The 9,541-nt window shown below is 56.4% G+C and overlaps 2 protein-coding genes across 8 annotated transcripts; one reads left to right on the forward strand and one right to left on the reverse strand.

Moving 5' to 3' along the window:
* The first annotated feature begins 91 nt into the window (after positions 1-91).
* NPFF (neuropeptide FF-amide peptide precursor) lies at positions 92-2,419 on the forward strand. The gene is made up of 3 exons (XM_074270220.1): positions 92-1,745; positions 2,012-2,133; positions 2,226-2,419. Exons 1-3 carry the CDS (start codon positions 1,638-1,640, stop codon positions 2,335-2,337), a joined length of 342 nt encoding a protein of 113 aa, XP_074126321.1. The 5' UTR covers positions 92-1,637; the 3' UTR covers positions 2,338-2,419.
* A 297-nt stretch (positions 2,420-2,716) lies between these two features.
* TARBP2 (TARBP2 subunit of RISC loading complex) lies at positions 2,717-9,149 on the reverse strand. Of its 7 annotated transcripts, none has more exons than XM_074270218.1 (8): positions 7,983-9,149; positions 7,188-7,357; positions 6,544-6,646; positions 4,812-4,884; positions 4,432-4,549; positions 3,866-3,993; positions 3,257-3,449; positions 2,717-3,154 (listed from the first exon to the last, which is right to left on the reverse strand). In XM_074270218.1, exons 1-8 carry the CDS (start codon positions 8,114-8,116, stop codon positions 2,997-2,999), a joined length of 1,077 nt encoding a protein of 358 aa, XP_074126319.1. In that variant the 5' UTR covers positions 8,117-9,149; the 3' UTR covers positions 2,717-2,996. The 7 variants fall into 7 exon arrangements, with proteins under 7 accessions (XP_074126319.1, XP_074126317.1, XP_074126318.1 ...); XM_074270216.1 differs by having other exon boundaries at positions 7,158-7,357; XM_074270217.1 differs by having other exon boundaries at positions 7,188-7,697; positions 7,983-8,437.
* Between the last annotated feature and the right edge of the window lie 392 nt (positions 9,150-9,541).

A 9,541-nucleotide genomic window follows, 5' to 3' on the forward strand; every position in this document is an offset into this window, starting at 1 on the left:
GCAGGGGCATATGTACGTATATATATACACGGAACATTTCCGAATATAAAAGGGAGGGGAGGGGGGGGCAGTGTTGAATGTACTTGTGTGACCTTGGACAAGTGACTGATTCTTGGCCGTCAGGTTCTTCTATCTGTAAGTGAAAGGATTACACTAAAAGATCTAGGATATTCCTTTCTACTCTAAGAAACTGATTCAGCTTGTCACAGCAGGACTGGTGCTTTCAGTGCCCAGGAAAATGAGACAGACCTGGCTTCTTTTGCTTTCTCCTTTCACCAAAGACCAGAATAAAAAGGAATGAACTTTAAAATGTGGCAGGCAGGATGGAAGCACGATGCGAGAACCCATTTGGGATTTTAGGGCCGAAGGAATACGGCTACGGCTAAGGAGCCAAGGACAGCCCCTGGAAGTTCTGCTCCAACCACCAAGGTGCTAGAATTCTAAAAGTCTTGGAAAAGAAAGGTCCAACTTTCACATCTATCCTTCAGTCCTCCCTCCCCGTGGGTTAAAATACTATGTAAAGTGACCCAATGGGCCATGGGAAGAAGTATTGTGAGACCAGATGTAGACCATTCAGCTAGCAAGAGTAGGGATTTTTTTAAATGGGGGAGGGAACCAGAAAAAGCTCCAGGACTTTGGGATTTGCAGAAATGCATGAGCAGGAAGGACAGGAAGCAACAAAGCAGTAACAGCCACAGCAGTGAGTTGTTTTAAGAAGGCTCCGTGGCTGTGCAATGAATAGCAGCCACCACTGGGTGGCAGCAGTACTCCACACTAGACTGATCATTGTTAGAATTCTGAAAGGGTTCCTACACAACAGCAATCCCCTAAATGTGGACGTCTCCTGAACTCTACTTTCCCATCACCGGAGATCCCAAAGCGCTAGATTTGCTTAAGGGGGCAATTATTAGGCAGTAATCCTGTCGTCATCGTGACTCCCAGCTCCAGGCCCAGATTCTCGGGCTGCTTCCAGCCCCAAGCCAGAAGGGGATACAAGAGGTGGGGGGAATAGGGGAGAAGCTTCCATGGGGGAAGTCTAATGCCCGACTTTCCTTACCTTGTACCTTTCCTTCTTGTCTCCTCACGTGGATCTGAGTGATTTAGGAGTCCCCAGAAATAAGCAGGTCATTAAATTCAGCATGTCTTTCTTTAACCCCAAATGGAAGGTGTCCCCCCACCCATGGGTTAGACCTGCCCCAGCGCTGCTCCCTCTCCCAGATCCTCTCCCCTGCATTCCAGTGCAGGGCATCCTCCCTCCCCCAGCTTCTCTCCAAATGCCTTCTGGAGGAATGCTACAGGGGGTGGGAAACAAACAACCAGTCAGAGGTTTCCAACCTGTTGAGGAATAGCCAGACTTTGACAAAATGCCTTCAATTAATGAGTTTCTTAAACTCAGGAGACAAGATTTAAGTGTTTAATAAAGTCAAGAACGCCAGGCTTTGGGCTGAGGGCCTGGGGCTGAGAGCTCGGAGTCCCAGGAGTGCCATGGGAGGGGATCCCAGGCGGCCGTTAATGGGCCTGAGCGTTTCCGTTGCCAGCTCAGCCCCCACGCTCCCACCTCCTCTTCGGGGGGACGGCAGGTATAAGAGGCGGGTGTGGCAGACGGGCAGGCAGGCAGGAGAGAGGGAGAAGGCAATATGGACGCTAGAAGCGTGGCTGTGCTGCTGTTGCTGGTGACAGTGGGCAGAGGCCAAGCTGAAGGAGCAGGGGCTGCCAAGGAGGGCGTTGGGGACCACATTCTCATGGTAAGTGAACCTCCCTCATTCCCATTTTTCCCGTCAGTCAGCTGGGTGAAAACAGGGACTCTGAATTCCAGTCTTGCACTTGGCTACTGTATCTCCCCGGGGTCCGGAGGCAGGGAGGAGGGCGTTCTCATCGACATCACCGAGATCCAGACCCGGGTCCCAGGAAGACCCTTTAGTACAGCCCTTCCCCATGAGTCAGCTTTTCTCAGCCCTCCCTCACCCTGCTCCTTCATCTGTCACAATCCCGGCTGCCCACTGGGCTGTAGGAGGAAGACGACAGACCTCCCCCTGGACGGGACGCTCAGACACCCTTGTCTGTCCTGCAGTCCTTGCTGCAAGCCATGAAGAGACCCGGCCGGAGCCCAGCCTTCCTATTCCAGCCCCAGAGGTGAGAGTCCAAGAGGGACAAATGGAGGGCTGGAGGGGCCGGGGACGGTAGGGAAGATGAGGCGTCTTGCTCAAGGCAAGCTATCTTCACAGGTTTGGCCGGGATGCCCGGAGGAGCCCTGGCAGACAGGGGCTGAGTCTTCAGGCTGGGGAGGCTCCTCTGTTCTGGAGCCTGGCTGCCCCACAACGCTTTGGGAAAAAGTGATGATGTTGCACTCAAGCAGTATGTTCTTGCATGCAAAGCCCACATAGATGCCATTAGTCCTAATAAAAGCATCTCGTTACCAGATGTGTTGTCTATGTCTGTGTCTGACTTCAAAGGGTGGGAGTGTGGTGGTTAGTGGTCCCTTCCCCGTTACTGCAGCAATAGCCCCTCCAGAGGTTACTGCCCATCGGCCAGGAGATGGGCTGACAACACCCCCGCCCCCCAACTTCTGAAAAGCTGGAGAAGTAAAGGAAAAGCAAGGGAACCAAGAAAAGGGGGAAAAGCAGCGGAGAGGAAAGCATAGGCAAATAGAGGCATCTCCTCCCTCCCACTCGGCACCCTGGGAGAGATACAGACACCACCAGAATTAACAAAGCACTTGGAGAACCAGGTTTATTGGGAGGAGGGAAGAGGAGGAGCCTCTCCCCAATCACTCAGTTTCCTAAGCAACATGATCAGGAACCCAGGGAAAGGCGAAGGCCTTTGGGTCCCCCCATCCCCAGGCTTCAAGGCAGACAGAGTCTGTGTCAGAGGTAGAAGAGGTACCTCTCCTAGGCACCAGAGCTGGAAGCCCAACTCCTGAATCACAGAGGGGCTGAGCCGGCAGTGGGTGCAGGGTGTGGACAGCCGACGATGGCCGGGAGTCGGGCCCCGAGAACTCACTTGCCCCCAGCCATGATCTTGAGGTACTGCAGAGCGTGGCGGGCAGCCTCCCCGCGGGCCGCTTCCCGGGTCGGGGCTGAGCCGTGGCACACCGTGGCTGGCTGTGTAGACAGTTCCACCAGGCACTGGCAGAGCCCGCTCAAACTCAGCTCATCTGAGGAAGGAGAGAGAAGGGAGGCAGGGGGCAGCTGCAACCTCCCGTCTCCTCGGGCCCCACTGGACCCGGCTCGCCCCCAAGCTGCCCGCCCCATCATACCAATGTCCAGGTAGCTGACATGGAAGGCCTGCTCCTCAGAAAGCTCGCTGAGGACGTTGCAACAGCCGGGGCCCAGGGAGCCCAGGGGGCAGCTCCGCAGGGACAGGATCTTCTCTCCCGCTGAGTTGCGGAGAGAGTCCCAGGTACAGCCTGGGCTGCGGCCCCGAAGGCCGTCCACGCGGGAGCCGAGACCCTGGTGGGAGAGGGCAGAGGATCACCGCGGAGGCCTGGCCCACACTCACCGTCACCCCCTCACTCTAAGCCCCCAGACCCCCAACTACGAGGGCCTCCTGGCTGACCCTCACCGGCCAGAGGCAGAAATGCAAAGAAGAGCCCACTGTAATGAGGCCTGGAGCCCCAGGACCCAGTTTGAGGGTAAACTCCAGCCCTTATAAGCAAGCCTTAGAATGGGGGCGGCTTCATCTGCACTACCCGGTGTGAGGAGAGGGCGCTGAAAGGACACAGGTCGAGGGTCAAAAGGGCCACGGGGTACTTGCCAAAAAGGTCAGGAGAAGCTAATCTCCTCACAGAGGGGAAACCAAGGGGGGAAGGCTGGAGGGGAGAGAGAGGCACAGAGAGGGCTGGGGGCCGCAGGAGACGGACACTCACAATGGAGAAGTGGTCATCGTCCGGCTCGGCCTCAGGACCGTCCCTGGGGTCCAGGGGCACGGTGTGCACCCTCAGGAGCATCTTGGCAGCTGCATTGCGCTTGGCCAGTTTCTTGGAGGTGCCGCTGCCTGGGGCACAGAGAGAAGACTGGTCTCCTGGACCTCTGTCCCCCCAACACGGCCCCCCCCCGTGGGGTGCTGAGCAATAGTGGGGGTACCAGGACGTCTCACACAGGGACCCCCTTTCCTCCAAGATGAGCTGGAATATTGCTAGGGGTTGAAAAATGAAGGGGCTGGAGAAGGGAAGGGAGGGGAGGGAAGGTCTAGCATCAACCCCATCGGCTCTCTCACCTCCGGGCCTAGAGGCCCAGAGACCAAGAGAATGGGAAGGAGATCTGGGAAAGTAACAGGTGCACTGAAGAAGCTGGGAGAAAACTGCTGGGACAGGTGGAAAAGGAGTGAACGGAGCAATAAGAATATCTGTGAGTTGGGGCTCGGGGCAATGGGTAAGAGGGCAGAGAAGTCAGACGCGGGGTCCTGAGAAGCTGTCCCGGCCCCCCGAATCACCGATCTCGATGAAGCGCTCCACCCGGCAGGTCATGGTGAACTCCTTTCGATGCGCTGGGCCCGACTCCTGGGTCACGGTGTACTCGGGCAGCCGCCAGCCTTTCTGCACCACCAGCTCCTGGTGTGGGAATGGAGGGATGAGAGGGATACCGCGGGATGACGCGGCTGCCCTGCCCCTCTCATGGGTACTGATGTGCCCCATGTCACCCTCCTCAAAAGCTTGGGGTTCTGGGCAGGAAGGGAACCCCAGCAGACCCCCCCAATAAGAGCCCTACAGCCATGAAGCACCAAAGTAAGGGAAATGACCACCCCACCCCAGGATCACCAGAAAGGAACTGACTGAGACCCAGAGGAGAACAAAGGAAAGGAAAAGAATCTACCTGTAAAGCCCCCACAGGGTTACACTCAGACTGCTGAGGAGAAACTGGGGCCTTGACCTCCATTGGGGGGCTCCTAAGAGAGATGCAAGCGGAGCTCAAGTCCGAGCAAAGGCCCCCTGGAATCTCAGGGATGGAGTGGTCTCCAGAGCCAGACCAACCCAAGGGGCCCTGAGCAAGAAGCGCTCCTCAGCCCCAGCCCCAAGGCAGCCTGCTCCTCTTCCGAAGGTTTTCCCTTCCAGACCAGAAATCTGTCTCTGCAATTTCCGCCCAGGGGCAGGCACCTCTGGGCCAAGTGCAGCAGGTCTAGGTGATAACCTCCATTTTCCAGGCTAAACATCCTGGGGTCTTTCAGCCATGTTATCTGCCAGTCTCTAGTCCCTACTCCAAGACTCAAATATCCTCTGGCCTCTTTCCTCACATCTCCTCTACAAATTCCCTCTGCTAGCCCTGATGGGCAAGAAGCCCCCAAAACATCACAGAAAACAGCCTGAGAAAAAGGGCCTCCTATCCCCTCCTCCATCTTGTGTCTGGGAAAGTGGCTATTTTTAAGATCTGTGGACTTTCCTTTTGAGAATATGTAACTTATTCTGAGCCAAAAAGAGGGAGTTCTGTGTGTTAAGACTCACAGGCACCATCTGTCCCGGGTCAAACATGGGTCTCTCACCCTGAAGGGGCAGGTCTAGAAATAACTCATCTCTAGGGGACACGTGGGAACTTCCACTTGCTGCTCTCAACTCCACCACTCCTGCCCCCAGGTCTCCTGCCAACACCATCCGCGCATCGCGGGATCCACCAAGGATCCACAGGATGGCTTCATCTGGGTCTTAGCCTGGAAAAGGACTGCTCCACGAGAGGAGGGGAAACCCCAGCCCCTGCCTTTCCTGCTTTCACCCAGAGACAAGCTTTCTGCAGTGGCAGTGAGGCAGTGACAACAGGGACCTCTGCAGGGATTCTAAAGAAAGAGAACTTCCCCAGAGGCGGGGGGCATTTAGCCACATCCTGTACCATCTTCTCACCAGTCAGGAGGAACCCCAAATTCCTTTCCAGCCCGCAAGAACACAAAGCCAATGGCCACTCCATGGAAGAGGAAAGCTTTTCTATCCAAAGTGCCAAAAGGAAGTAATTAAAATTTTGGAGGTATTTAGGATTTTGCATTTTTAAGAGGCATTTAGACTGACAGGAGAAGAGGGAACTTCTTCAAACAACTACTCCATCTAAGGGCTTAGAGTCACAAGCACTCATCTACCTGAATTCAGATCCTGTTTACACACTAACTAGCTGTGTGACCTTGGGCTCCACCACCCTGTGTGCCTCAGTTTCCCCACCTGTAAAATGAGCTGGAGAAGGGAACAGCAAATTACTGCAGTATCTTTGCCAAGAAAACCCCAAATGGAGTTACAAAGAGTCGGAGAGGATTGAAAAATGATTAAAACAACACAGACCCCTTCTTAGGGGCATGGCTCAGCCAATATGAATGACCACTATCCTAAGACTCCTTCACTGTCTAAACAATAGGGGGAAAAAAAGGATTACCTTGGGGGTCATGCCCCACTAGACTAAGACCTCAAGTTTCCAAAGCTAAATCGGGGTCTGGACACAAGAGGAGTGGTCCTTGGAGGGGCTGCTAAGCAGCTAGTCACCGGAACAGGGTGAGCTTCCGGAAAGCTCCAAGAGCTCAAGGAGTCACCAGCACTCCCATGGGTGGGGCTCACACTGCTTGGCCACCGCTCACCTTCCATCCTCCAGAAATGGGTCCAACATGTTTCCTCCCTTCAAGTGTTTGAGGGCCACCTCGGCTGCTTTGTGCTTGGCAGCTTTCTTGCTGGGGCCCTGACCTGAGAGAGGGGGTGCAGCAGGTTACACAAGGGCTGAAGGAACCTGGACCCTCATCCCCACCCCAGCCGCCGTGCAGGACTACACCCAGACCATTCCACACGACACTGCCTTGTAAGTGTCTCTTAGGCGTTCTAGTATCTCACAAACTACTCTCAGCCCTTCATATCCACCTTGAAAAACATTTCATTGATGCTTTCAAAAACCGCTTTCCAGAGCCCTCCCCCTGAAAGAACACTTTCTCCTTCCAAAGTGTGCGTGGGGGCTGCAGACCACTCCCGAGGGGAAGGAGGCCCTGTGGGTGAGCAGCTCTTTCCCCTAACCCCACTTGCTTCCCTCTGATCCTCAAGAGAAACAAAGATCGCTGATCTTCAGAACCTCATGCCCAACCCCCTCCTTGCAACCAAAGAGTTCTAGTTCCCTGCCTCTTTCTAGAGTGTCCCCCCAGCCTCGGAGGAAAGTAAAAGCCCGCCCCCCCAAGGTGAAGACCTGGGAGGTCCTGAGAACACGCACCCCTGGCCAGGGCACCCGACGCCCCCTCACCAGTGCAGCTGGTGTCACCGACGGTGACTCGGAAGGTGAAATTGGGCTGGTGGGCTTGGCCCTCGGCTTTGAGGAGGTCGTACACGGGAGTCTTCCCTATTCTGGTCCCATACTCCTGCAGAAGGCTGATTGGGGTCTTGCCAGGACTGGCCGCCAGCATTTGCTCTATACTAGGGGGAGGCACACACACCTGCATCACGGCTCCTCTCGGCCCCCTGCTGATGGGCACTGCCAGCTGAGACCCAGGGGGACGGGGGGCGCTACTCAGGGGGGACAGTGGCATTGGGCTGGTCAGCTCCTGCCTTGGTCCAGAGGCCGGGAGGGGCATGGTGACCTCCACCTCTGGGAGGGAAATTTGGGGATGGAAGAATGGGGGTGGGGGGAGGCTTATAACCAATGTATCGCAGTCCAGCATCCTCGATGTCCTCTGATCATGTGCATGGTGGGAAACTCTGTGACCACAACCCTGGGGCATGCAGGGAACAAAGGGGGCCACTGTCTCGGTGCATTCTGGGAATCAAGCAAACATCGAAAGCCGGGTATCCTCCGCCCAAGTGCATGATGGGGCGGTTGTAGCCACCACCGTGGTGCATGGTGGGAACAAAGCATCCAGTGCCGCGGTGGCTGCTGGGAATACCCCCATCCCGTCCCGAGTCTGGGCTAACCACCCTTCCTCACCCCCAACCCCCATTCCTAGCCTTCCAAAACCCGGTGCATGCTGGGTTTCCGCGCTCCGCCTCCCTCCCGCATTGCGGCCTCCACCCTGCAGGGGTCAGTGTGAGTCGACCAACTCACCTGGGGAGTCCGTAGCCTGTGATGATCCCGGAACCCTGCTCCTCCTCACTCATTCCCTCCTCCGTCCCTGCGGGCGCCACCGTGACTGCAGGCTCCACGCGCCCCGAGCCGCCGCCGCCGCCACCAACGAGCATGGGCTGGGGCCGGGGCCGGAGCCGGGGCCGGGGGAAGAAGGTGGGGGACGTCGCGGGGCATGCCGGAACACGTAGTCCTTAATCTTCCTCATTCCATTGGCCTCCATGAGAAACGAGGCTACCCGCCCCACAATTCTCCGGGGGAGTTCTCCCACCCGAGTCGCAGTGGCTTCTGGGAAATTTTTTTCCCTCTTCCCCTAAACCCACTCAGCATATGGCCCTCATCGGTGGGCGAGATTGATTCGCTGAGCATGCGTGATGAAGGATGACGGGCGGAGCGGAACCTAAAGAACTACAAAATCCAGAAGACATCTCGCCACTGAGCGGTTTTCCCCTTGAAGGGGTGGTGCCCCGGCACGCGCCACGGGTGCCGCCACGTCGATTGGCTCCTCCTGCCAACTCCCTCCTAGCCAGCTACCTGCGATTGGCCCGCTCACGGCCGAAGGGAAAAGGGAGAGGATCTGGGACCTGGGGAGCGGGGTTGGGGCACAGCGGAACACTGGGCGCTGTGGACTCTTTCCCCGGAGACCTGTGATTGGCTGAGGACCCGGCCCCTCGTGGGGAGCCGGCAGAAGCCAGCAAAAGCCGGCAGTATCCTGCAGTGTGTCAGGGAGTCAGCGGGGCTTCCCGCTGGAAACGTGAGGGCAGCGGGGGCAGTGAGCGCTCCTGGGAATTCCCTCCGCCCCCCAGTTTACAGTCTGCGCCCCACTTTTGCTTCGTTGCTCTGGGCCCCAACCCTTGTTTTCCCTGTCCCCTGGTCCTTCGCCTGGCCCTGCCTGAAAAAACTCCCGAGCCCCAGGCGCTTCCGAGATCTTTGCACTACGTCGCCCTGTCCCTTCCCATGGACCACCAAATTCTTCGTGTTTCCTTTGTCCCCAGAAGCCTGAAACAGAGATGCCAACAGGGCGGGGGAGATGCTCTGTCCTGTCCCCAGTTCCCCTTCACCCATCTTGAGGAGCCAATATACTCGGGGTGCAGGATTGCAATGGGAGCAGAGCGAGTTGGGCAAGAAGACTAATTAGAGAAGGGTGGAAGAGCATTCACCGAGTTCCTGTTCTTGTTGGTGGTGAAGTGGGGGGGGGGGGGAGGGAGAGAGAGAGAGAGAGAGAGAGAGAGAGAGAGAGAGAGAGAGAGAGAGAGAGAGAGAGAGAGAGAGAGAGAGAGAGAGAGAGAGAGAGAGAGAGAGAGAGAGAGAGAGAGAGAGCATTTAGGGTTAGAGTGTGTGTGTGTGTTGGGATAAATCCTCTCCCCAAGCAACCCCAGCCGCCCTTCAGTATAGTTGGACATCTTAGCGTCCCAAGCTATTACGGGTCTAACACACAATTCTAGAGTTCCTCTGCCAATTGGCCCAGGCCGCATTCGGCCCATTTCCTCCAAAACCTTCCTTTGTTGGGCTCTAGGATGAGGGTGATCTTGGTTAAAAAA

Source organism: Sminthopsis crassicaudata, chromosome 5 (genome assembly GCF_048593235.1).
Source record: "Sminthopsis crassicaudata isolate SCR6 chromosome 5, ASM4859323v1, whole genome shotgun sequence".
Taxonomy (NCBI): Eukaryota; Metazoa; Chordata; class Mammalia; order Dasyuromorphia; family Dasyuridae; genus Sminthopsis; species Sminthopsis crassicaudata.

Bases quoted from the DNA above. Each gene is read 5' to 3' on its own strand.
- NPFF (XM_074270220.1), top strand. From the start codon at position 1,638: ATGGACGCTAGAAGCGTGGCTGTGCTGCTGTTGCTGGTGACAGTGGGC. The intron at 1,746-2,011 runs GTAAGTGAACCT...ACTGGGCTGTAG, and splicing joins TTGGGGACCACATTCTCATG to GAGGAAGACGACAGACCTCC. The intron at 2,134-2,225 runs GTGAGAGTCCAA...CTATCTTCACAG, and splicing joins TTCCTATTCCAGCCCCAGAG to GTTTGGCCGGGATGCCCGGA.
- TARBP2 (XM_074270213.1), bottom strand. From the start codon at position 7,662: ATGCCCCAGGGTTGTGGTCACAGAGTTTCCCACCATGCACATGATCAG. The intron at 4,885-6,543 runs GTGAGCGGTGGC...CATCTCTCTTAG, and splicing joins CCATTTCTGGAGGATGGAAG to GAGCCCCCCAATGGAGGTCA. The intron at 3,450-3,865 runs GTGAGTGTCCGT...CTCTCCCACCAG, and splicing joins ACGATGACCACTTCTCCATT to GGTCTCGGCTCCCGCGTGGA.